Source organism: Eleutherodactylus coqui, chromosome 3 (genome assembly GCF_035609145.1).
Source record: "Eleutherodactylus coqui strain aEleCoq1 chromosome 3, aEleCoq1.hap1, whole genome shotgun sequence".
Taxonomy (NCBI): Eukaryota; Metazoa; Chordata; class Amphibia; order Anura; family Eleutherodactylidae; genus Eleutherodactylus; species Eleutherodactylus coqui.
In genome coordinates, this window is record NC_089839.1 from 230,188,816 (window position 1) to 230,215,756 (window position 26,941).

Consider the following 26,941-nt stretch of genomic DNA (forward strand, 5'->3'; position numbering starts at 1 on the left):
AAGCAGTTTGGGCAGGGCGGCCGGCTTCTCCCTCTCACACATCTCCGGGCTCCAGCCGCTCATCTCTTCTAGTAACCCCGTCTGAGACATGATGATCGGAACAGTCCGCTACAAACTTTCACTTTTCAAGCGTTCATGGAAGCTCTCGCAGGGAAGTCTCGCGATAATCCAATCTCGCGCGCTTCTAGTTTCCCGCGTCTTTATAAGGTAGGAGAGGCGCCACTAGGAATAGCTCCGTCACGTGACCGCGCTGACCACGCCTCTCCCGCCAGCTGTCCGCTATGGAGTCTGTCCCCGAGGTGCTGATAGACGCTGACGGGGTGTTTAAGTACATTCTAGTCCGGCTGAGCGCGGAGTCACCGGAGCAGTCCCGGGATATCGTGAGGGGGACTGCCAGTGCCGAGTACCACAGTAAGCGGCTCCGGCGGGGACCTGCATGGGGCGCATATTACCAAAGGAGGCCTGAGTTCTCCTATGGGGCCGATTCAGCCAATCAGCTGGCTGGAATCGGCACCACGTGACACAGCGGCGTGCCCGCGCATTGCCGTGCACAGGATTGTGCTGCCTGAGTTCTCCTGTGCGGCCGATTCAGCCAACAGCGGCGTGCCCGCGCATTGCCGTGCACAGGATTGTGCTTTGCCCGCGCTTTCACGTGCTCAGAGCCTTGCCATGCACTCGTGTGGACACAGGATTGTGCCTTGCCCGCGGTTTACATGCCACTCGTGTGTGCACAGACAGTTATTGATTTGGCAGGTATTTTTTGTGCTTTTTGGCAGTTTTTTTTTGTGCTTTTTGGCAGGTTTTTTTTGTGCTTTTGCCAAAGGTGATTATTTCTTTTGCGCACGTGGATTTGCCAGTGGAAGTTTTACATCTTTTGCGCAAGTGGATTTGCCAGCGGACGTTTTACACAGGACTACTAAAAGCCAAGGTAAGCTGCTGCATCTGCTCATTTAATTGCGCTCTTACTTCCCCTGCGCGCATTGGCGGAGAGGCGGCCAATTCTGCATGCCGCTGCATTGTCCACAAGTGCGATCCCCAGCATGCCGCTGCATTGTCGCCGCGATCCCCAGCATGCCGCTGCATTATCGCCATGCCGCTGCATTGTCCACGAGCGCGATCCCCAGCATGCCGCTGCATTGTCGCCGCGATCCCCAGCATGCCGCTGCATTGTCGCCGCAATCCCCAGCATGCCGCTGCATTGTCGCCGCAATCCCCAGCATGCCGCTGCATTGTCGCCGCAATCCCCAGCATGCCGCTGCATGCATGGTCGCCGCTGCATTGTCCACGAGCGCGATCCCCAGCATGCCACTGCATTGTCGCCATGCCGCTGCATTGTCCACGAGCGCGATCCCCAGCATGCCGCTGCATTGTCGCCGCGATCCCCAGCATGCCGCTGCATTGTCGCCGCGATCCCCAGCATGCCGCTGCATGCATGGTCGCCGCTGCATTGTCCACGAGCGCGATCCCCAGCATGCCGCTGCATTGTCGCCGCGATCCCCAGCATGCCGCTGCATGCATGGTCGCCGCTGCATTGTCCACGAGCGCGATCCCCAGCATGCCGCTGCATTGTCGCCGCGATCCCCAGCATGCCGCTGCATGCATGGTCGCCGCTGCATTGTCCACGAGCGCGATCCCCAGCATGCCGCTGCATTGTCGCCGCGATCCCCAGCATGCCGCTGCATGCATGGTCGCCGCTGCATTGTCCACGAGCACGATCCCCAGCATGCCGCTGCATTGCTATGTGTGGAGACGCGGTTACCAGAGATTTGTGCGCTGTGCGCTGCTACGTGTGGAGACGCGATTACCTGAGATTTGTGCGCTGTGCGCTGCTACGTGCGGAGACAACACCCAAGATTTGTGCGCTACGTGTGGTGAGTACGTCACCTGAGATTTGCGTGACGCCACCTGACGCAACCTGTCTTTTTTTGCAGATTTGTGCGCCTTATTGCAAAATAACGTGTGGAGAGGATCCTGACGTTTGGACGCGTTTCGAGAAGAATTTCGCTTCGCTCGGACACCATCTGACATCACTCAGCGAGGTAAGCTGCTGCATCTGCCAAATTTTTCATTGCTTGCATATGCTCATGTGTACATGCATGCGTGCCTGTATGCGTACATGCCTGTATGCGTACATGCATGCATGCCTTATGCGTGCCTGCGTGTATGCGTACGTGCGTGCCTGTATGCCTATGTGCGTGCCTGTATGCCTATGTGCGGGCATGCGTGTATGCCGTATGCGTGCGGGCATGCGTGTATGCCGTATGCGTGCGGGCATGCGTGCATGCCGTATGCGTGAGGGCATGCGTGCATGCCGTATGCGTGTGGGCATGCGTGCATGCCTTATGTGTGCGGGCATGCGTGCATGCCTTATGCGTGCGGGCATGCGTGCATGCCTTATGCGTGCGGGCATGCGTGCATGCCTTATGCGTGCGGGCATGCGTGCATGCCTTATGCGTGCGGGCATGCGGGCATGCCTTATGCGTGCGGGCCTTATGCGTGCATGCCGTATGCGTGCATGCCGTATGCGTGCGGGCATGCATGCCGTATGCGTGCGGGCATGCATGCCGTATGCGTGCGGGCATGCATGCCGTATGCGTGCGGGCATGCATGCCGTGTGCGGGCATGCGTGCATGCCTTATGCGTGCGGGCATGCGTGCATGCCTTATGCGTGCGGGCATGCGTGCATGCCTTATGCGTGCGGGCCGTATGCGTGCATGCCGTATGCGTGCATGCCGTATGCGTGCATGCCGTATGCCGTATGCGTGCGGGCATGCATGCCGTATGCGTGCGGGCATGCATGCCGTATGCGTGCGGGCATGCATGCCGTATGCGTGCGGGCATGCATGCCGTATGCGTGCGGGCATGCATGCCGTATGCGTGCGGGCATGCATGCCGTATGCGTGCGGGCATGCATGCCGTATGCGTGCGGGCATGCATGCCGTATGCGTGCGGGCATGCATGCCGTATGCGTGCGGGCATGCATGCCGTATGCGTGCGGGCATGCATGCCGTATGCGTGCGGGCATGCATGCCGTATGCGTGCGGGCATGCATGCCTTATGCGTGCGGGCATGCCTTATGCGTGCGTGCATGCCGTGCGCGGGCATGCGTGCATGCCGTGCGCGGGCATGCGTGCATGCCGTATGCGTGCGGGCATGCGTGCATGCCGTGCGCGGGCATGCGTGCATGCCGTATGCGTGCGGGCATGCGTGCATGCCGTATGCGTGCGGGCATGCGTGCATGCCTTATGCGTGCGGGCATGCGTGCATGCCTTATGCGTGCGGGCATGCGTGCATGCGTGCATGCCGTATGCGTGCGTGCATGCGTGCATGCCGTATGCGTGCGGGCATGCGTGCATGCCTTATGCGTGCGGGCATGCGTGCATGCCTTATGCGTGCGGGCATGCGTGCATGCCTTATGCGTGAGGGCCTTATGCGTGAGGGCCTTATGCGTGAGTGCATGCCTTATGCGTGCGGGCCTTATGCGTGCGGGCATGCGTGCGGGCCTTATGCGTGCGGGCATGCGTGCATGCCTTATGCGTGCGGGCATGCGTGCATGCCTTATGCGTGCGGGCATGCGTGCATGCCTTATGCGTGCGGGCATGCGTGCATGCCTTATGCGTGCGGGCATGCGTGCGGGCATGCGTGCATGCCTTATGCGTGCGGGCATGCGTGCGGGCATGCGTGCATGCCTTATGCGTGCATGCCTTTTGCGTGCGGGCATGCGTGCATGCCTTATGCGTGCGGGCATGCGTGCATGCCTTATGCGTGCGTGCATGCCTTATGCGTGCGTGCATGCCTTATGCGTGAGTGCATGCCTGTATGCGTGCATGCCTGTATGCGTGCATGCCTGTATGCGTGCATGCCTGTATGCGTGCATGCCTGTATGCGTGCATGCCTGTATGCGTGCATGCCTGTATGCGGACACGCACGCGTGCCTGTATGCGGACACGCACGCGTGCCTGTATGCGGACACGCACGCGTGCCTGTATGCGGACACGCACGCGTGCCTGTATGCGGACACGCACGCGTGCCTGTATGCGGACACGCACGCGTGCCTGTATGCGGACACGCACGCGTGCCTGTATGCGGACACGCACGCGTGCCTGTATGCGGACACGCACGCGTGCCTGTATGCGGACACGCACGCGTGCCTGTATGCGGACACGCACGCGTGCCTGTATGCGGACACGCACGCGTGCCTGTATGCGGACACGCACGCGTGCCTGTATGCGGACACGCACGCGTGCCTGTATGCGGACACGCACGCGTGCCTGTATGCGGACACGCACGCGTGCCTGTATGCGTACGTGCGTATGCATGCATTTATGTATAGATGCACGCATGCGTGTACATGCATGCATAGATGTATGCATGCATAGATGTATGCATGCATACATGCATGTATGCATGCATACATGCATAGATGCATGCATAATTCTTCTGACCTGGTTGGGGGAGTAGTGGTCATTGTAAGTGGGTTGAGCGGATCTAGGAATCAGTAATACTGGTGGGATGTGACTGTTAACCTGCTGATTTCTCGTCATTTCCTGCAGATCTGACGTCCTTGAGAACGGGAAGGCTGGCAGACAGTGAAGAGACCCTCGTCGTTCAGCAATCTTTAAACCCTTCTTTTAATGCACTGTTTTTTTCCCAGTGACTCCCTTGTTTTTAATACGCTTTTTAAAAAAAATAATTATGACGGAGGATCCTGAAAAACTGCACAATATTTTACTGCAATGCATTAAACAGAAAAGACCCATAAACACAGCGGCCTTTTGTCTATGTCACAAAGGCTGCTAGGTGTCATAATTAAGGATGAGCGAGTATACTTGCTAAGGTACTACTCGTTCGAGTAATGTGCCTTAGCCGAGTATCTCCCTGCTCGTCCTTAAAGATTCGGGGGCCGCCGCGAGGGAGAGCGGGGAGGAACGGAGGGGAGATCTCTCTCTATCTCCCCTGCGACTCACCTGTCAGCCGCAGCGGTCCCCGAATCTTTATGGACGAGCAGGGAGATACTCGTCTAAGGCACATTACTTGAACGAGTAGTGCCTTAGCGAGTATACTCGCTCATCCTTAATTATGACACCTAGCAGCCTTTGCAAACTTGGATTGGTGTAGGAAAACTAAGTGTTCCTCAAAATTCTGAAAAGTAATGTTAAATTTGTACGTCTCCTAGATGGAAAAAATAAATGTACAAAAGTTTTAAACCGTGCTTCCAGAATAAAGTGAGCAGATGGAAATCTATATGTTCGCACAGATTTGTACAGTATGTTCGCACTTATTTTATATATGACATTTGACAATGTGAAAAAATGAAAATTCAAAATTGTGCAAAGTAGCAATTTTAATAAATATACACAACTTTTAACAGTCCTTTTTTACTACCTAACAGAAGTACAACAAGGGGAAGAAAACAATGTCACAGTCACTTGGATATGCAAAACCTTTACGGACTTATGATATGTCAAGTGACACATGTAAAGTTCCAAGTTTTCAGTCTGTCACTAAGGCGCAAACAGGCTTGTTCTCTAAGGGGATAAATAGCTTAGTGTATAAACTGTGAACCGACTAACGAGGGACAGTGAGCAGCATCACATGCAACCTGACATCTTCATCGTACTGCTCCATCAGATCCTGATGATGGATTTCCATAGCAGGTGATGGGCCATTTCCAGCTTTTAAGCGTCCTCCGGAGCCAACATCTGGGAACTTTTGGCTCTCTGGTGATTCAACTCTGGTTGTGAGCACCGGAAACGGTTACCACAGTGCAAGATTCTGACCAAAACGTATCAGCTGACCTAGAAGGAGGAAGAAAAAAAAAATTAACCCTGCCTGCAATTGGCTTCATTCCGTGGGTTTTCATAGTTCTTGCACTGTCCCTGCTTTTCTTCACTCCTACTTTAATAGATAAAGACATCGTATTTGGACAATTGGTATGTTTCTCCGAAGGTTTGTTCAGTTAGTGCAGATTAGGTGCAGTATTGGGATGGAACCTGTACGTTTGCTAAAAAAAGGAATTAAATGCTCAAATCTAATGTTATGTCTTTTTCGCCCAATAAGACGAATTTAACACAGCAAGTGTGTGAGAGAGAGAGAGGGGGTGGCTGAGTAAGTGGGTGAGCATACATGCATGTATACATACATGCACGCATACAGGCATGCATGCACACAGGAACGCGTGCGTGTACGCATACAGGCACGCGTGCGTGTACGCATAAGGCATGCACGCATACAGGCACGCGTGCGTGTACGCATAAGGCATGCACGCATAAGGCATGCATGCACGCACATAGGCATACAGGCATGCATGTACGCATACAGGCATGCATGTGTGTACGCATACAGGCATGCATGTGTGTACGCATACAGGCATGCGTGTACACACAGGCATGCGTGTACACACAGGCATGAGTGTACGCATAATGCGCGCATGTACGCATAAGGCATGCACGCACGCATACAGGCACGCACTCACGCATAAGGCACGCACTCACGCATAAGGCACGCACTCACGCATAAGGCACGCACTCACGCATAAGGCACGCACACAGGCATGCACGCACGCATACAGGCATGCACGCATGCCCGCACGCACAAGGCATGCACGCATGCCCGCACGCACAAGGCATGCACGCATGCCCGCACGCACAAGGCATGCACGCATGCCCGCACGCACAAGGCACGCACGCATGCCCGCACGCACGCATGCCCGCACGCACAAGGCACGCACGCATGCCCGCACGCACAAGGCACGCACGCATGCCCGCACGCACAAGGCACGCACGCATGCCCGCACGCACAAGGCACGCACGCATGCCCGCACGCACAAGGCACGCACGCATGCCCGCACGCACAAGGCACGCACGCATGCCCGCACGCACAAGGCACGCACGCATAAGGCACGCACGCGTGCCCGCACGCATAAGGCACGCACGCATGTCCGCACGCATAAGGCACGCACGCATGCCCGCACGCATAAGGCACGCACGCATGCCCGCACGCATAAGGCATGCATGCCCGCACGCATAAGGCATGCACGCATAAGGCATGCACGCGTGCCCGCACGCATAAGGCATGCACGCATGCCCGCACGCATAAGGCACGCACGCACGCACGCATGCACGCATAAGGCATGCATGCACGCATACAGGCATGCATGCAGGCACGCATGCCCGTACGCACAAGGCATGCACGCATGCCCGCACAAGGGCATGCACGCACGCACAAGGCATGCACGCATAAGGCATGCATGCCCGCACGCATAAGGCATGCATGCCCGCACGCATAAGGCATGCACGCATGCCCGCACGCATAAGGCATGCCCGCACGCATAAGGCATGCATGCCCGCACGCATAAGGCATGCACGCATAAGGCATGCACGCACGCCCGCACGCATAATGCATGCACGCATGCCCGCACAAGGCATGCACGCATGCCCGCACGCATACGGCACGCATGCCCGCACGCATACGGCACGCATGCCCGCACGCATACGGCACGCATGCCCGCACATAGGCATACAGGCACGCACGTACGCATACACGCAGGCACGCATGTACGCATAAGGCATGCATGCATGTACGCATACAGGCATGTACGCATACAGGCACGCATGCACGCATACAGGCAAGCATGCATGTACACATGAGCATATGCAAGCAATGAAAAATTTGGCAGATGCAGCAGCTTACCTCGCTGAGTGATGTCAGATGGTGTCCGAGCGAAGCGAAATTCTTCTCGAAACGCGTCCAAACGTCAGGATCCTCTCCACACGTTATTTTGCAATAAGGCGCACAAATCTGCAAAAAAAGACAGGTGGCGTCAGGTGGCGTCACGCAAATCTCAGGTGACGTACTCACCACACGTAGCGCACAAATCTTGGGTGTTGTCTCCACACGTAGCAGCGCACAGCGCACAAATCTCTGGTAACCGCGTCTCCACACATAGCAATGCAGCGGCATGCTGGGGATCGTGCTCGTGGACAATGCAGCGGCGACCATGCATGCAGCGGCATGCTGGGGATCGCGGCGACAATGCAGCGGCATGCTGGGGATCGCGCTCGTGGACAATGCAGCGGCGACCATGCATGCAGCGGCATGCTGGGGATCGCGGCGACAATGCAGCGGCATGCTGGGGATCGCGCTCGTGGACAATGCAGCGGCGACCATGCATGCAGCGGCATGCTGGGGATCGCGGCGACAATGCAGCGGCATGCTGGGGATCGCGGCGACAATGCAGCGGCATGCTGGGGATTGCGGCGACAATGCAGCGGCATGCTGGGGATCGCGGCGACAATGCAGCGGCATGCTGGGGATCGCGCTCGTGGACAATGCAGCGGCGACCATGCATGCAGCGGCATGCTGGGGATCGCGGCGACAATGCAGCGGCATGCTGGGGATTGCGGCGACAATGCAGCGGCATGCTGGGGATTGCGGCGACAATGCAGCGGCATGCTGGGGATCGCGGCGACAATGCAGCGGCATGCTGGGGATCGCGCTCGTGGACAATGCAGCGGCATGGCGATAATGCAGCGGCATGCTGGGGATCGCGGCGACAATGCAGCGGCATGCTGGGGATCGCACTTGTGGACAATGCAGCGGCATGCAGAATTGGCCGCCTCTCCGCCAATGCGCGCAGGGGAAGTAAGAGCGCAATTAAATGAGCAGATGCAGCAGCTTACCTTGGCTTTTAGTAGTCCTGTGTAAAACGTCCGCTGGCAAATCCACTTGCGCAAAAGATGTAAAACTTCCACTGGCAAATCCACGTGCGCAAAAGAAATAATCACCTTTGGCAAAAGCACAAAAAAAACCTGCCAAAAAGCACAAAAAAAAACTGCCAAAAAGCACAAAAAATACCTGCCAAATCAATAACTGTCTGTGCACACACGAGTGGCATGTAAACCGCGGGCAAGGCACAATCCTGTGTCCACACGAGTGCATGGCAAGGCTCTGAGCACGTGAAAGCGCGGGCAAAGCACAATCCTGTGCACGGCAATGCGCGGGCACGCCGCTGTTGGCTGAATCGGCCGCACAGGAGAACTCAGGCAGCACAATCCTGTGCACGGCAATGCGCGGGCACGCCGCTGTGTCACGTGGTGCCGATTCCAGCCAGCTGATTGGCTGAATCGGCCCCATAGGAGAACTCAGGCCTCCTTTGGTAATATGCGCATGGGGCTGCAGTGCTACCTATACGTCACGCCCCCTCACCTTCCGGCATGTCGTGCTGCAGAGTCTGCCAGCTGCTGATTACTGGGACTGTAGCCGTTGGTCTGTAGGGTTATGTTCACACTGAGCGGAAATGTTGGGGATTTTGCCCTGCAGAAAATGTGCATTGTTCCGTACTGTGTGAACATACAGTTTGCTCGTGACGCCTTTCCCCTGCGGCGCGGTCACGTGTTTTTGGTCAGCATTACTAGCGGGTTTTATGTGTGTAATACAGACAGCATGAACTCCATTGATTGGCCGCAGTGAATTTGTGGTGGTTTGAAGAGCAATATAATCTGTCTGCAGCGCTCTCTCTTCCCCCGCCTGTCTGCCCCTGTACCTGCACTGCCCATTAATGATCCTCCCCCGCCTGGCTACCCCTGTACGCACTGCCCACTAATGATCCTCCCCTGCCTGGCTACCCCTGTACGCACACTGCCCGCTAATGATCCTCCCCCGCCTGGCTACCCCTGTACGCACACTGCCCGCTAATGATCCTCCCCCGCCTGGCTACCCCTGTACGCACACTGCCCGCTAATGATCCTCCCCTGCCTGGCTACCCCTGTACCTGCACTGCCTGCTAATGATCCTCCCCCGCCTGGCTACCCCTGTAAGCACACTGCCCGCTAATGATCCTTCCCCCGCCTGGCTACCCCTGTAAGCACACTGCCCGTTAATGATCCTTCCCCCGCCTGGCTACCCGTGTACCCGCACTGCCCGCTAATGATCCTCCCCCGCCTGGCTACCCGTGTACCTGCACTGCCCACTAATGATCCTCCCCTGCCTGGCTACCCGTGTACCTGCACTGCCCACTAATGATCCTCCCCCGCCTGGCTACCCCTGTACCCGCACTGCCCACTAATGATCCTCCCCTGCCTGGCTACCCCTGTACCCGCACTGCCCACTAATGATCCTCCCTTGCCTGGCTACCCCTGTACCCGCACTGCCCACTAATGATCCTCCCCTGCCTGGCTACCCCTGTACGCACTGCCCACTAATGATCCTCCCCTGCCTGGCTACCCCTGTACGCACTGCCCACTAATGATCCTCCCCCGCCTGGATACCCCTGTACGCACACTGCCCACTAATGATCCTTCCCTGCCTGTCTGCCGCTGTACCCGCACTGCCCACTAATGATCCTCCCCCGCCTGGCTACCCCTGTACCCGCTCAGCCCACTAATGATCCTCCCCCGCCTGGCTACCCCTGTACCCGCTCAGCCCACTAATGATCCTCCCCCGCCTGGCTACCCCTGTACCCGCACTGCCCACTAATGATCCTCCCCCGCCTGGCTACCCCTGTACCCGCACAGCCCACTAATGATCCTCCCCCGCCTGGCTACCCCTGTACGCACACTGCCCACTAATGATCCTCCCCTGCCTGGCTACCCCTGTAAGCACACTGCCCATTAATGATCCTTCCCCCGCCTGGCTACCCATGTACCCGCACTGCCCACTAATGATCCTCCCCTGCCTGGCTACCCCTGTACCCGCACTGCCCGCTAATGATCCTCCCCCGCCTGGCTACCCCTGTACCTGCACTGCCTGCTAATGATCCTCCCCTGCCTGGCTACCCCTGTAAGCACACTGCCCATTAATGATCTTTCCCCCGCCTGGCTACCCCTGTACCTGCACTGCCCACTAATGATCCTCCCCTGCCTGGCTACCCCTGTACCCGCACTGCACACTAATGATCCTCCCCTGCCTGGCTACCCCTGTACCCGCACTGCCCACTAATGATCCTCCCCTGCCTGGCTACCCCTGTACCCGCACTGCCCACTAATGATCCTCCCCTGCCTGGCTACCCCTGTACCCGCACTGCCCACTAATGATCCTCCCCTGCCTGGCTACCCCTGTACCCGCACTGCCCACTAATGATCCTCCCCTGCCTGGCTACCCCTGTACGCACTGCCCACTAATGATCCTCCCCCGCCTGGCTACCCCTGTACCCGCTCAGCCCACTAATGATCCTCCCCCGCCTGGCTACCCCTGTACCCGCACTGCCCACTAATGATCCTCCCCCGCCTGGCTACCCCTGTACCCGCACAGCCCACTAATGATCCTCCCCCGCCTGGCTACCCCTGTACGCACACTGCCCACTAATGATCCTCCCCTGCCTGGCTCCCCCTGTAAGCACACTGCCCATTAATGATCCTTCCCCCGCCTGGCTACCCGTGTACCTGCACTGCCCACTAATGATCCTCCCCTGCCTGGCTACCCGTGTACCCGCACTGCCCACTAATGATCCTCCCCCGCCTGGCTACCCCTGTACCCGCACTGCCCACTAATGATCCTCCCTTGCCTGGCTACCCCTGTACCCGCACTGCCCACTAATGATCCTCCCCTGCCTGGCTACCCCTGTACGCACTGCCCACTAATGATCCTCCCCTGCCTGGCTACCCCTGTACGCACTGCCCACTAATGATCCTCCCCCGCCTGGATACCCCTGTACGCACACTGCCCACTAATGATCCTTCCCTGCCTGTCTGCCGCTGTACCCGCACTGCCCACTAATGATCCTCCCCCGCCTGGCTACCCCTGTACCCGCTCAGCCCACTAATGATCCTCCCCCGCCTGGCTACCCCTGTACCCGCTCAGCCCACTAATGATCCTCCCCCGCCTGGCTACCCCTGTACCCGCACTGCCCACTAATGATCCTCCCCCGCCTGGCTACCCCTGTACCCGCACAGCCCACTAATGATCCTCCCCCGCCTGGCTACCCCTGTACGCACACTGCCCACTAATGATCCTCCCCTGCCTGGCTACCCCTGTAAGCACACTGCCCATTAATGATCCTTCCCCCGCCTGGCTACCCATGTACCCGCACTGCCCACTAATGATCCTCCCCTGCCTGGCTACCCCTGTACCCGCACTGCCCGCTAATGATCCTCCCCCGCCTGGCTACCCCTGTACCTGCACTGCCTGCTAATGATCCTCCCCTGCCTGGCTACCCCTGTAAGCACACTGCCCATTAATGATCTTTCCCCCGCCTGGCTACCCCTGTACCTGCACTGCCCACTAATGATCCTCCCCTGCCTGGCTACCCCTGTACCCGCACTGCACACTAATGATCCTCCCCTGCCTGGCTACCCCTGTACCCGCACTGCCCACTAATGATCCTCCCCTGCCTGGCTACCCCTGTACCCGCACTGCCCACTAATGATCCTCCCCTGCCTGGCTACCCCTGTACCCGCACTGCCCACTAATGATCCTCCCCTGCCTGGCTACCCCTGTACCCGCACTGCCCACTAATGATCCTCCCCTGCCTGGCTACCCCTGTACCCGCACTGCCCACTAATGATCCTCCCCTGCCTGGCTACCCCTGTACCCGCACTGCCCACTAATGATCCTCCCCTGCCTGGCTACCCCTGTACCCGCACTGCCCACTAATGATCCTCCCCTGCCTGGCTACCCCTGTACCCGCACTGCCCACTAATGATCCTCCCCTGCCTGGCTACCCCTGTACCCGCACTGCCCACTAATGATCCTCCCCCGCCTGGCTACCCCTGTACCCACACTGCCCACTAATGATCCTCCCCTGCCTGGCTACCCCTGTACCCGCACTGCCCACTAATGATCCTCCCCTGCCTGGCTACCCCTGTACCCGCACTGCCCACTAATGATCCTCCCCCGCCTGGCTACCCCTGTACCCGCACTGCCCACTAATGATCCTCCCCCGCCTGGCTACCCCTGTACCCGCACTGCCCACTAATGATCCTCCCCCGCCTGGCTACCCCTGTACCCGCACTGCCCACTAATGATCCTCCCCCGCCTGGCTACCCCTGTACGCACACTGCCCACTAATGATCCTCCCCTGCCTGGCTACCCCTGTAAGCACACTGCCCATTAATGATCCTTCCCCCGCCTGGCTACCCGTGTACCTGCACTGCCCACTAATGATCCTCCCCTGCCTGCCTACCCCTGTACCCGCACTGCCCGCTAATGATCCTCCCCCGCCTGGCTACCCCTGTACCTGCACTGCCTGCTAATGATCTTTCCCCCGCCTGGCTACCCGTGTACCTGCACTGCCCACTAATGATCCTCCCCTGCCTGGCTACCCGTGTACCTACACTGCCCACTAATGATCCTCCCCTGCCTGGCTACCCGTGTACCTGCACTGCCCACTAATGATCCTCCCCTGCCTGGCTACCCGTGTACCTGCACTGCCCACTAATGATCCTCCCCTGCCTGGCTACCCGTGTACCTGCACTGCCCACTAATGATCCTCCCCTGCCTGGCTACCCGTGTACCTGCACTGCCCACTAATGATCCTCCCCCGCCTGGCTCCCCCTGTACCCGCACTGCCCGCTAATGATCCTCCCCTGCCTGGCTACCCCTGTACCCGCACTGCCCGCTAATGATCCTCCCCTGCCTGGCTCCCCCTGTACCCGCACTGCCCGCTAATGATCCTCCCCCGCCTGGCTACCCCTGTACCCGCACTGCCCGCTAATGATCCTCCCCCGCCTGGCTACCCCTGTACCCGTACTGCCCGCTAATGATCCTCCCCCGCCTGGCTACCCCTGTAAGCACACTGCCCACTAATGATCCTCCCGCGCCTGGCTACCCCTGTACCTGCACTGCCCACTAATGATCTTCCCCGCCTGGCTACCCGTGTACCTGCACTGCCCACTAATGATCCTCCCCTGCCTGGCTACCCGTGTACCTGCACTGCCCACTAATGATCCTCCCCTGCCTGGCTACCCGTGTACCTGCACTGCCCACTAATGATCCTCCCCCGCCTGGCTCCCCCTGTACCCGCACTGCCCGCTAATGATCCTCCCCTGCCTGGCTACCCCTGTACCCGCACTGCCCGCTAATGATCCTCCCCCGCCTGGCTCCCCCTGTACCCGCACTGCCCGCTAATGATCCTCCCCCGCCTGGCTACCCCTGTACCCGCACTGCCCGCTAATGATCCTCCCCCGCCTGGCTACCCCTGTACCCGTACTGCCCGCTAATGATCCTCCCCCGCCTGGCTACCCCTGTAAGCACACTGCCCACTAATGATCCTCCCGCGCCTGGCTACCCCTGTACCTGCACTGCCCACTAATGATCTTCCCCGCCTGGCTACCCCTGTGCCCGCACTGCCCACTAATGATCCTCCCCCGCCTGGCTCCCCCTGTACCCGCACTGCCCACTAATGATCCTTCCCCCGCCTGGCTACCCCTGTACGCACACTGCCCACTAATGATCCTTCCCCCGCCTGGCTACCCCTGTACGCACACTGCCCACTAATGATCCTTCCCCCGCCTGGCTACCCCTGTACGCACACTGCCCACTAATGATCCTCCCCTGCCTGGCTACCCCTGTACGCACTGCCCACTAATGATCCTCCGCCGCCTGGCTACCCCTGTACCTGCACTGCCCACTAACTGCCTTACAGTAAGGGTCCTTCTACAATGTATGAATTGTTCAGATTCCTGGAAATCTGAATGCTAATCCTTTAATGTAAAGATAATTTGTTGTTCACTTTCTGCAGGCATCAAAATCTAACCACATGTGGCACGACTGCTCGTTTACAGTGAGTAGAGGCGGGTGGCCGGAAGATATCTGCCTCCCGCTCCTCCTCCATTCACTGAGGGATCCTCGCTCCTGTGTGAAAGCATTGGAGCGATTGATACTAGTGTATCTTGTCACCACCGGTAGCTAGGGGTCTGATGGATCTTGGATGAAGGAACGCCCCTGTCACACACCTAGCTTCCGATTGGGTGAATTATTGAAGGTCCTAGCAGCATCTGCATTGATTTTTGCCTGGGATGCATATATTTATTTTCAGCTCCACTTCAGCACTGCTCACCAATCAGGTTGCTGGAATTCTGAAAAAGACAACCCAAATAACCAATCAGGTTGCTGCATTTGCTGAATAGTTCTGAAGTGGGGCTGAAAATAAATATATGCGCCTGGCATGGAGGGTTAGTTTCAGTGTTAGGTTTAGATTATTAGCTGATAATGCTTCCATGTGAGAGTGGGCTGCAGTAACGTGGAAGCATTATCATCTAATAATCCAAGGCTTACATGAAACTAACCCTAACCCTCCATCCCAGGCAATCCACGCTGCTAGGAGCTTGCCAGTCATGTGACCTCTTGTCCCCTGCAGCCTCTAACCCCCCCCCCCCCCTTCCTGCTGTTACGAGGCCCTGGGCCCTTCATCCATGGCATGAAGCGGCTTCCCCTCCGGAGCCCCACAAGGCGGGCCCTCCCGCTCTGTGTTTGACCGCAGAGCACGGTCAGCAATCGGGAGGGCACAGCGCCGGGGGACAGGGGCCGGCCGCAGAGGGAAGTGACACAGACGCACAGCAGCCAGAGAGGACACTCACGTGGCTGGCGAAAGGACCGAGAGGCGGACCGTATCGGGGAACACCGAGGGAGGGCGCCTCGATCACATGGGATGCCACTGGCCGACACAATGACAGCGGAGCTTAAAATCTGTGCTTTCTAATTTTACTAGAATTCCGCAATAAATCAATAACAAAATCTGTAAGAATGGGTTTTAATTCAGATTTTGATGTATTGGAAAAACGAGCAACCAATCTGTCAGAAATTGACAAGCTGCATATGTAAAGAGTAAGGGCTCGTTCACATGGGTGTAAGCACAGTCCGGTCGTGTTATATGCTGCGTAGCTCTACTGAAAATGGCTTGCACCCGCATATTTCACCCATTCCTGTGGGATTTCGTGCGCACAAATACAGTGCGTATTTCTGCATATTTGCACCAGCCCATTTCCTTTAATGGCCTATTGCGGTGCGTAATATGTACCAAATATTTTCACGCAATTGAACCTCACATAAAATACTTGGCTGCTTATTACATTCCTGAGACAGTTTCTGCAGCAGTCCCTGTCACAGGAGTGCGAGACAGCTGATGAGGGCTCCTCTGTAAACAGATAGCAGAGCCCCCTCCCCGACTCGGACACCGCACACTCCAAACTGGGGGCTTTATCTGCACTAGCGGTCAGACACTGTTTGGAGGAGAGTTTAGCTTTTTTTATGTTCAAAAGGTTTTTATTGGAACAGAGGGTAAACAATACACATTTCAAGATGCTTTTCATATTTTGATGCATTACAGATATATATGAACTTTAAGGTGCATCCGCTTTCCGGCTCCCCCTCTCTCCTCCATGGAGCCTACCAGTGATCTCTCTCTGTCTCTTTTTTTCTTTTAAAGTGAAAACTCCGTCCCCCTTCGTGTTAGGGGTCCAGGAGGAGGTAGGAGACAAACAAACAAACAAAACAGAAAAATATATAACCAAAAGTAGTGCTCCGAGGAGCGAGATAGTGGGTTGGAAGGGGTTGGGCGGGAGGGGGAGGGGGGGAAGGGGGTGTGGGCTGCTAGAAGCTAAGGTTATAACATCGCCGTTTCATATTTCAGTTGTCGTGCCATGTGCTTCCCGACCGGGGATCGGGTTTCTAATGAGACGCGTCTCCTCCCTTCTGTTCCAGGAGCTGGCCGTCTCACCCCACATCCTGTGGTTCAATATTTGTGTGTTGTCTACCCGTAACCACCCGTGGTCGGGCAATCCACTCCCCCATTCCGGGGGAAGACCTAAAGTCCAGCCATGGCCGCCAAGTTGCATAGAACCTCTCCACCAGGGCCTCCTCCTCCGCCCTCATTTCCTCATACCTGGCCAACGTGTTCATTGCCTCCACCCAATGGATTTTTGCCGGTCCCGTGGTGACTCTCCAGAACCTTGGGATAATTTGCCTGACTGCCAGAATAAAGAATCCCAACAGACCTTTTCTTACATGCGCTATGGGTCCCTGGTACATAGATAACAGGGCCATCTCGGGCGTGAACACTTCATCTGCCCTACACAAATTGTTGTACAGCGACTCCACGTCTCTCCACAGTGTCGCGACCGGGGGGCAATCCCACCATATGTGTACCATGTTGCCTCTACCCCTGGAGCATCTCCAGCAAGAGGTGGAGGATTGAGGAAACATTTTGTGTACCTTTTCCGGTGTCGTGTACCAGTGTGACAGGACCTTGTAGTTTAATTCTTGTAGCCTAGAATAAACTGTACCTTTTATGAGTTAGTACAAAGGACTTCTGCCAGAGGTCTGCAGGGAAACCCCTCCCCAGCTCGTTCTCCCATGTTCTTACATACCCCGGGGGTTCGTCCCCCATCTCACCGTCCAGCAGTATCTTGTATAGTAGGGAAATTATGTGCTCAGGGGATTCTGGTGACATGCATAATTTCTCAAAAGGAGTGAGGGCTTTAGCTAGGTTCGACCCGGGTGTCAGGGAGTCCAGTGAGCCCCTCAGTTGCAAGTACACCATCCATGCTCCTGAAGGTGTCCGTGTCTCTGTGAAGAACTCTGTCAGGGGTTTGAGCCCCGATTGATTTGAAATGTCTCTCACTCGTGGCACTCTCGTCTCAGGGGTTAATATTAGGGATCTGTTTTGTTCTAAGGCTTTAAATTGGGGGTTGGCCAGAATTGGGGTAAGAGGCCCTGGAACCGTGACCATCCTGTTCCGCCTAGCGAAGCTCGACCACGCGTCGTCTAGTTGCCTTATCAAAGGAGATAATTTTAGGTTGTCTTTAAGTAAGCCTCCCGGTATCCAAAATGCCCCTTGAGTTGCCACTGGCTCCGTTTCGGTTTCCAGCTCAACCCATATTTTAGACTCACTGTGTTTGAGAAGGTTGAGAACGCATTTTGCTATATTGGCCTTGTAGTAAAGGGCGAAGTCTGGCAGGCTAAGGCCTCCCCTCTCCTTTGCTCTGACCAGCGTGCTATATTTTAGACGGGGCCTGCGCCCTCTCCAGACAAATTTGGTGATTAGGGACCGAATGTGTAATAGATATTGCCTGCTTAGTCTGATGGGAAAGGCTTGGCATAGGTAGAGGAATCTTGGGAGCGATACCATCTTGACTGTATTGATTCTACCACTCCAGGACAGAAATAGGGGGTTCCACTTATTTAGATCTTTTTCTATGTTTGTTAGAAATGGTTTGTAGTTTAAATCGAACGTGTGGGCGGGGTCTGCTGGGAGTTGGACACCTAGGTATTTTATCGCGTTGCCCTGCCATTTGAATGGGAACTGCCCCTTCAACCTTAGTTCTTCCTCTTGGGGGATCGACACATTTAGGATCTCTGTCTTTTGTAAGTTTATTTTGAAGTTGCTTATTTTGCTAAATCTGTTGAACTCTTGTAGGAGAACTGGGATGCCCACGCTTGGGCAGGATAGATAGACCAGGAGGTCATCCGCAAACAAGGATAATTTATGATCCACATGTCCCACTTCAACCCCTCTGATGGACCTATTATCTCTAATGGCGTTAGCCAGCGGTTCCATAGTCAGAATGTAAAGGAAGGGTGACAGCGGGCATCCTTGCCTTGTTCCGTTGTGGATACGGATGGTGTCTGACAGTGACCCGTTGACCCTCACTCTAGCTGTGGGATCTTTATACAGGGCCGATATCCATTCCCTCATGCGTGGTCCCAGTCCCACGCTCCTCAGGGTAGCCTCTAGAAAGCTCCATCTCACCCTGTCAAAGGCCTTTTCTGCATCGACGGCCATGAGGCAAAGCGGAGCCCCTGCCCCTCTAGCCCTCGACATTAGAGACGTGGATTTGATTAGGTTGTCCCTGCCCTCCCTTCCTGGGACAAACCCTACCTGGTCCCTATGAATTAGCCTCGTGATGAAGGGTTGAATACGGGTCGCGATCAGTTTGGCGAAGAGCTTGATATCTATGTTTATAAGGGAAATGGGTCTATAATTGCTGCAAACCGTGGGCTCTCTCCCCGGTTTGGGTATGACCACTATGTGGGCCTGCAGCGCCTGGGGTGGGAAAGTGCAGCCTCTATTCACCGCATTAAAAGCCCCCAACATCAGTGGGGAGATCTCCTCCCGGAACATTTTATAGAATTTGGGGGTGAACCCATCCGGGCCCGGGCTCTTGCCTGCTTTGAGTTCCTTTATTAGGGCAGACAATTCAGGCTGTGAAAAATCATCTTCCATGTCTCCGAACTCGGATGGGTCCACGTGTTTTGGGGCGTAGTTATTAAGATACTCTCGTGTACCGTCATCGCCTATGTTGTTTGTTGGTTCAGGGTCCTGTTTTAGATTATATAGGTCGTTATAATAGGAGCGGAATGTCTCCAATATCTCAGAAGTTGAGTGGGCAACCCCTCCTGCTGTTTGTATTTTAGGGATGTGGTTTATGGGCGCTCTCGGGTGTAGTGTTCCGGATAGCCACCTCCCACACTTGTCGCCATACTCGAAGATGCCTCTGCGTAATCTATCTCTGGCCCCTAGTGATCTTTGGTCTAGGATTTGTAGGATTTGGTGTCTGATCGCGGATATCTCTGCCTTAGTTGCGTCTAGGGGATGTCCCTTATTTAGGGACTCCTTCACGGCCAACTCTCTCATAAGCTTCTGTAACTTGGCCGATCTGTCTTTCTTGAGCCGGGCTCCATGCGAGATGAATACCCCCCTCATAACGCATTTTAAGGCCTCCCACTTCACAGGAGTTCCCGTTGTGTCATTTCTGTGTATCTCCTCAAATTCCGCGATTGTTTTTTTAATTTTGTCGATGCAGAGTGCGTCGTTAAGGAGATTCTCGTTGAGTCTCCATTGGTTTGTGAAGGTCCGCCTTCCCATGTCCGCCAGCTCCCCGTATATTGGGGCGTGATCGGACCAGAGAAGCGGACCTATCGAGCAAGTTGGCTTCTGGTCTAGGAGACTATGCGAGATTAGTATGTGATCTATGCGACTGTAAGTGTTGTGGGCTGCTGAGTGGAAGCTGTAGTCCCTGACACCCGGGTGTAAGATTCGCCACACGTCCACAAGGTGCATTCTATCCAGTTCCCGCTTCAGTGCCCTCCGTGCTGTGTGTGAGATGGGGGACTTACCCGCCGATGTGTCACCATGTTCAGGTCTCCTCCTACTATCACTCTGGAGCCAGCTGCAAAAGTGTCTAGTTTTCGCAAGGCGGACGTCCCGAAAGCGACTTGACCCTGGTTGGGAAAGTATATGTTAGCAAACGATAATATCATGCCCATTACTTCCAATTTTAAGAAAATATAGCGACCCTCCTGGTCTGTCTCGTGTTCTATGACAACATGCTGCAGGGACTTGTGTAACGCTATTGATACCCCACCTGCTTTTTTCGTGGGGTGAGGACTATGTACCCATGTAGTATAGTATTTGGAAGATAAACGCGGGACTCCGTCCACCTTAAAGTGGGTTTCCTGCAACATGGCGACCATGACCTTTTTCTTATGCATGTGATAGAGGATCTGGTTCCTCTTCTCCGGTGTATTAAGGCCTTTTACATTGTATGTACAGAAGGAAACATTAGCCATTTTTATCGGGATCATTCAAAGGCTTGTTACCTCGTGGGGCCCACACCCCGATAGGGTTGAACAAGAGGAGGGTAGGGAAAAGGGGGGGGGGGAGGGGGACAAACACGCAAACTTGGGACCTGGTGCCTTTCGGCTTAATCAGGCACAATATGTAGAGTAAGTGAAATAACATTTCTGTATAGCACATAGGCTACTACCCCTAGGGAGGGGCGGGGAGAACCAACAGGAAAAGCCGCTTTCCCCAGCGGCTTCGGCTATATGACATAGGTATTGCATGAAAATAAGGCATTACCGGTACAGGACTGTTTATCTAAAACAGAGGGTTCACGTCGTAGTAGGTCCTAAAATATAAAGCAGACAAGAACCCAGAAAGCATACAGGCAAACATTGCATAACATTAGAAGATTAGGTGAGATGTCGCTTTGCGTCAGCGTTTCGCTTTATCTCCAACTTTCTGCCATGAGGAGCGCAAGGCTGGTTCCAGCACCCCCTCTTGGCGGGGCCACTCTGGGAGTGCTATCATTGGGAGACCGAGGGAGCCCAAAAAGCCCGGCAGGTCTCCTAGTGATCTGAAAGAGACCCTTTTGTTTCCCTTACGTGCCAGAAGTTGAAAAGGGTAGCCCCACTGATATTGTATGTCGTTCTCCCTTAGTGCTAGCAACAGTGGTCTCAGCGCTTTTCTGAGTTGTAAAGTACGCCGTGACAGGTCCTGGAGCAGTAGGATGGTGGAGCCTTGGAAGGTCAGCTCCCCAGCCTCTCTAGCTTTGCGCATGATCAGTTCCTTTTCCTGGAAGAAATGGATCCTGCACAGGATATCTCGTGGTCTTGCCGGGTCGAGGGACCTCGGGCCCAGAGTGCGGTGGATCCTATCAATTTCGATGGGTTTATCTGCCGGCCTCTGTAAAATGCCATTGAAAAATTTTTGGGCCCACGCTTCCAGTTGCGCATTTTCCACCTTTTCACTTAGGCCCCTGATGCGCAGATTGTTCCTCCTGTGGCGATTCTCCAAATCGTCCAGGTGGACCGATAACTCCGCAATCTGCGCGGACTGCATTAGAATAACTTTTCTGTGGGAATCGACTGTTTCTAATATTTTGTCTTGCATATCTTCCACCTCTGTCAGGCGCTGGCCCACATGAATTATATCCTTTTGTAGGACGGATATGTCCCTTTTGTGGGATGTCTCAAGCTTGTGTAGGGCACAGTCTAAATCCCCCTTGGTGGGGAGGGAACGTAGGTGAGCCCTCCAGTCCCACTCCTCTTCTCTCTCACTTTGGCTTGTGGGGCTAGGCTGAGCATTGCCTCCTTGTCTGGGTGCATGTAGGTGCCTGGTGGGGGTGTCTGAGGGGCTCATAAATTCTCCCCTATCTTCCCTCTGGCTGCCTGGGCTGATGTCCTGGCTCATAGGGCTCTGGGCTGCTGTGTGCAGGGGTGAGGACTGACCTGTGGGATGGCTCTCCCGGTGTTGAGCGCTGCTCTCCCTCCTCTGCGTGCTGTGGGGCTCTTGTGGCTGTGAATGCAGCTCCCTTCTCTCCGGTGGGGCTTGGCTGCCGCTGGCTGTCGCGGGGTTTTCCTCCCCCGCCGCTCTGTCCCCGGAGCTCTCTCTTGCCTGCATGCCGCGTTCCCCGCCTTCCTCCCCCGCCGGCGCCATTTTGGAATCGCCGCGGCGGCCGGATTCTTCTCTCTGCGGCCGCAGAAAGTGGTCTAGGCCGCCTCTATCTTTCCCCAGCGGGTGTCCTGGGGTACTCTGGGCTCTCCTGCGCCCCATACTACTTGTCAGCGATGTTTTGCCTGCCGGTATCTGCCTTGTTTAAGCCGTTGCCGCGGGAGCCTCTCTTCTAAGCGACTTGCTCCAGTGTCGGCTGGCTCCGCCCCCTTGAGTTTAGCTTTTTTTAAAAGAAACATGATGGATATTATAAATTATCTTAAAATCACATAAACTCAAAACCCAAAGGAGAGTAAAAAGTCCAGTTACTCTTTAAAAATTCGTAGAACAAGTCAATTTCTAGTGGAAATGTTCTGTTGCGTTTGGATGAGATTCGTTAAAACCCTCAGATACAGCCGGTTGGCTGGTGGGAATCGGCATTGGGAAATTAGCAGGATTTCACATGGATACAGCACGGAATTCACATCATCAAGAGACGTGTCAGCCTATCTGAGAGCAGATCGCGATGCATCCATCATGTGGTACCGTGTTACTGATCACAAGATGCCATGTGCCAGCCGTTCATACTGCAGTGATCGTTCGGTGTATACCAAATATACAGTACATATGTATATATAATCTTAATAAAGATGGTGTATTTAGAACTTTATTGGTGTTTTACTCTGTTGCTCTTTCAACAGATCATATATTTGAAAAATTAGACCCTGAAATGCAAGCTTTGGGCTTAACGTGTAAATGCCTTGGAGGAGGAAAAATAGAACACAACAGCAAAGATAAGAAAATACGAGTATTTGGTGAATCTACTGTGCGTATACTCTACTCTTTTTTGAGGGGCATGATGAAATGTAAATCGCAGTTCTTTGCTTATTCATCTGACATAAGAGCATGCCTGTAGACCCAATTAAGGCCTCATGCACACGGGGCAAATTGAGCAGCGGATTTCGCGTTTGTCAACAGGCGCGGGCCATCTGCTCAATGTGGCTATTGATGTGTGTGGAGACTTGACGTGTGTCAGAATTGACGGCAGAATTTAAAGCGTTAACAGTTCCAATGCGCGGCTTGTCGGAGTTGCTGGTGTCTGCCGTCAGAAACAACCGGCACTCGACGTTTGGGGGTCCTGCACTGCCTCTCGTGAGAAGATCGCAGGATGCTGTGCGCTTTCTGAAAGGCCCCAGGGCTGCCTATGCATAGTGCCTATCAAGCCATGCCATAATGCCTATCTGATCGCTTCACAGTATGAAAGGCGCCAGGGCTGCCTGCTGGGGACTATGGCATGGCTTGATAGAATGCCTGTCCGATCGCTGCACAGCATGAAAGGCCTGCCTGCTGGGGACTATGGCACGGCTTGATAGAATGCCTGTCCGATCGCTGCACAGTATGATGTAATGCCATAGCATTACATTATACTGCAGAACAGGCTTGTTCGTAACTCGAATGTTCGCAAGTAGGGGAGTATCAATATATTACAAAGTCCTCTTTTACTGAAAAAGCTTCATTTTAAATTTGAAAGGTTCACAGCTGGTCAAGCCTAACCTGTACCATGGAATGGAATTGTAAACACTGTAAAACATGACTGGAACATTTCTAAAGCTAAAAAAACATTTTTATCTTTCACTTCATCTTCTTGCCCAATTGTAGCAAATTGTGATGGTAATCCTGGTATTGTGGTGGCACAGGTTGCTTTAGAACCTCCAGGGTTATGGGGTCCAACCACTCAATACAGGATTCACTAAATCATCCCAGACAGATGTTTGTCCAGCCTCTGTTTAAAGAGTTCAATTGAAGGAGCATCTCCCACCTCCTGTGGCAACTTGTTTTACTCATTGATCACCCTCACTGTCTAATATCTAATCTGTGTCTCCTCCCTTTCAGTTTCATCCCATTGCTTCTAGTCTTTCCTTGTGCAAATGAGAATATGCCTGATCCCTCTGGACGTTGACAGTCCTTCAGATATGATTTTTTTTTTCTTTTAATTGGGGTGCCCAGAACTGAACACAGTTCATATACACCTCATATAACCTAGGCTCTATGCTTCTCTTAATACATCCCAGAATTGTGTTTGCCTTTTTTTGCTGCTGCATCACATTCTTGACACATGTTCAGTCTATGATCTATTACTTTACCCAAGTCTTTTTCACATGTGCTGCTGCTTAGCCCAATTCCTCCCATTCTGTATGTGCTTTTTTTTTCTTTTTTTTTTGCCCAGATGTAGGACTTTGCATTTCTCCTTGTTAAATACCATTCTGTTAGTCGCTGCCCACTGTGCAAGCTTTTCTAGATCTTCTTTGAATCCTCTTTCTCTTCTCTAGTGTTAGCTATCCATCCTCACTTAGTGTTTACAAATTGGATCAGTTTCCCTTCAATGACCCCCACAGATTCTGAAAATGTGGGACCTCTGTCCTCCCTATTTCTCAGTGCAGGTTCACTTATCCCGATTTTCCTAACGCTTAAGCACATGGGTTGCTGGTTGCACATGCATAGCAACTGCTCAATTGCACAAACAGCCAAGCGCTACGCTCGGCTACCTCTGTCTGCCCCACTGAAATGAATGGAGTGGCAGAGCTCCATTCATGATTATTCTGGTAGCAAAACACCTCTGGTGTAAAAGTAGACCCAATGAACACCCTAGTTTTCCCTGAAGAACTAGAATACCCTATACAACCGAATAGGCTTGGCTACTGCCCTGAGAAGGACCATCTTTATAGGCGATCCTAAATAAGACAACTTAGGACATCCCTGTAAGGGTGAATGCCCACAGACGGATTTGCATCGAATTTCCCGCGTGTGACTTCCGCAGTGGCAAGATTCTATTGAAGTTAATAGCTTTCTGCCTGCCAACGCACACATGCGGATTTCCGCAAGCGTGAAAGAATCGCGGCATGTTCTAAACCACGGAAAAACGCGGTCACTCGCTGGCACTTTTTTGTTTTGATTTGCAGTACTCCTGCGCTGTAAATCCGCGGGCGTATTCTGCATCACTCGTGGGCATGAGCCCTAAATGGAGAGTTTCATATGAAAGTACAGTAAAAAAGGGATTTTCCAGCACTCTTCACTTTAATAATATTGTCGAATTTTTTTCATCTTTACAAATAACCTCAAAGGAGCATAGTTAAAAAAACAAACAAAAAAACAGGTGCTTTTTTTCATCCATAACGGAGTGGCTCTTAATCATTTAACTACCAGTGAGCTTCACTTGTACAGTGGAGAAGCGGTCATCGGGGAACCAAAATCACAACAATCTGCCCACTATGATGTATAATAAATGCTAAGCGTATGGCTGATAATATCACAGCATCCTCTCACTAAGGGCTGCGTTGTTAAGCTGCAGCTTATGTGCGCATCACCACTAGATGGAGCCACATGCACTCATGCATAGCATGCACATTACTAACCTTAGGTCACACTCCAAAAGCAACGTCTTCCGGGAGTTCCCAGTGATGTATAGGTCTACCAGACAATGCACAATATTCAGGGAAAATGTAATGCACTGGTGTAGTAACCCTTCACAATGGTCATGTGACCCGTTACTGAGCATTTCACGCCACATTTTAAAACCTCTCTAGGAAGCACCAATGCAATGAAGCATAAGTTAGAGAATGAGACATTGAATTAAATTGCAATTACAAAAGCTACGAGCAATGGTGAATTAGTCACCAACATCTTCTGAAAACCAACAGCAGCAAACTTGTTATTGAAAGAGACTACTGCCATTACTGAATACAGTTGCCATGTACTTGTTCTGCAATGATATTTAGGTAGGTTGTCAAAGCATCATCCAAGTGAATGCCAGGACTCAAGGTTTCCTAAAGCATGGCAGTGGCTCAGTTGCATTGCTTTTTTTCCCATAGTGCATCCTGGTGTCATTTCCTCCCCAGATATACATCAAACACACCAAACCATTCACATGATATAAAAGAATAATGTGATTTATCAGACCTAGTCGTCGTCTTCCATTGCTTCATTGTTCAGTTTTGATGCCAGCGTGCCCATTGTAGGAGCTTTCAGTGGTGGACATTGATCAGCATTAATACTCTAACTGGTCTGCGGCTTCACAACCTTCTTTCAGCAAGCTGCGATTTACTGTGTGTCATACTGTGTGTCTATCATAGCCAAGCAGTGACTTTTACAGCCATTTGTGCTGCTTCAGCTCTTCTGTGTGATTGGACTAGACAGACTAGCCTTGGCCCTCAAAGCCGATCGATGATCCTTAGGCACCCAAGGCACGGTTTTCCTTCCTTGGACCACTTTTGGTAGGTACTAACCACTGCATGTCAAGAATACGCCAAGATCTGCCATTTCGGAGATGCTCTGACCCACTTGTTAAACCATCACAATTTGGCCCTTGTCAGAACTACTTAGAGCCTTATGCTTGCCAATTTTTCTTGCTTCCAACACATTAATTTCGAAAATTCACTGTACACTCGATGCCAAATATATCCCACTCCTTGACCGATGCCGATGTTATTTACTTCAGCTATCAGTAGTTTAAATGTTATGGCCGATTGGTGTATACACTCTTATATATGATATTATGTGCTATCCTCTTATCTCTTACAGGGCTATGGAAAAGCCAATCACACCATTACGGCAGAAAAACTGAGAAATAAATACGGAGACTATGAAGTGGTTTGTTCGGATGAAAAGAAATGACACTTATGAACACCTCTGAGCTATAGTCTTTATTTTGGATTGCTGGTATCACATATTTAGTGGTTTTGGGTTGTTTGCAATTATATGCTCTACAAGTTATTAAAAGTATTTCCGAAAATC

The 26,941-nt window shown here is 53.6% G+C and overlaps 2 protein-coding genes and 2 long non-coding RNA genes across 5 annotated transcripts in view; 2 read left to right on the forward strand and 2 right to left on the reverse strand.

Annotated features, from left to right (window-relative positions):
• The window catches only part of FIRRM (FIGNL1 interacting regulator of recombination and mitosis), a 71,046-nt gene extending 70,621 nt beyond the window's left edge, over positions 1–425 (reverse strand). Inside the window, exon 1 of the mRNA XM_066597062.1 lies at positions 1–425. Coding sequence (XP_066453159.1) covers positions 1–90 — 90 coding nt within the window. The 5' untranslated portion in view covers positions 91–425.
• LOC136621532 (14 kDa phosphohistidine phosphatase-like) lies at positions 227–26,941 on the forward strand. Its single transcript, XM_066597063.1, has 3 exons — positions 227–411; positions 22,852–22,976; positions 26,729–26,941. Exons 1-3 carry the CDS (start codon positions 282–284, stop codon positions 26,819–26,821), a joined length of 348 nt encoding a protein of 115 aa, XP_066453160.1. The 5' UTR covers positions 227–281; the 3' UTR covers positions 26,822–26,941.
• LOC136621533 (uncharacterized) lies at positions 659–5,207 on the forward strand. 2 transcript variants are annotated; one of them, XR_010791248.1, is made up of 3 exons: positions 659–928; positions 1,932–2,039; positions 4,554–5,207. It is a non-coding gene; the product is annotated as an uncharacterized lncRNA (long non-coding RNA). The 2 variants fall into 2 exon arrangements; XR_010791247.1 differs by lacking the exon at positions 659–928 and having other exon boundaries at positions 1,604–2,039.
• LOC136621534 (uncharacterized) lies at positions 5,481–8,994 on the reverse strand. Its single transcript, XR_010791249.1, has 3 exons — positions 8,682–8,994; positions 7,693–7,800; positions 5,481–5,798 (listed from the first exon to the last, which is right to left on the reverse strand). It is a non-coding gene; the product is annotated as an uncharacterized lncRNA (long non-coding RNA).

Coding starts and splice junctions, on each gene's coding strand:
- LOC136621532 (XM_066597063.1), top strand. CDS start 282: ATGGAGTCTGTCCCCGAGGTGCTGATAGACGCTGACGGGGTGTTTAAG. Junction 412..22,851: donor TGCCAGTGCCGAGTACCACA/GTAAGCGGCTCC, acceptor CTCTTTCAACAG/ATCATATATTTGAAAAATTA. Junction 22,977..26,728: donor GAGTATTTGGTGAATCTACT/GTGCGTATACTC, acceptor TATCTCTTACAG/GGCTATGGAAAAGCCAATCA.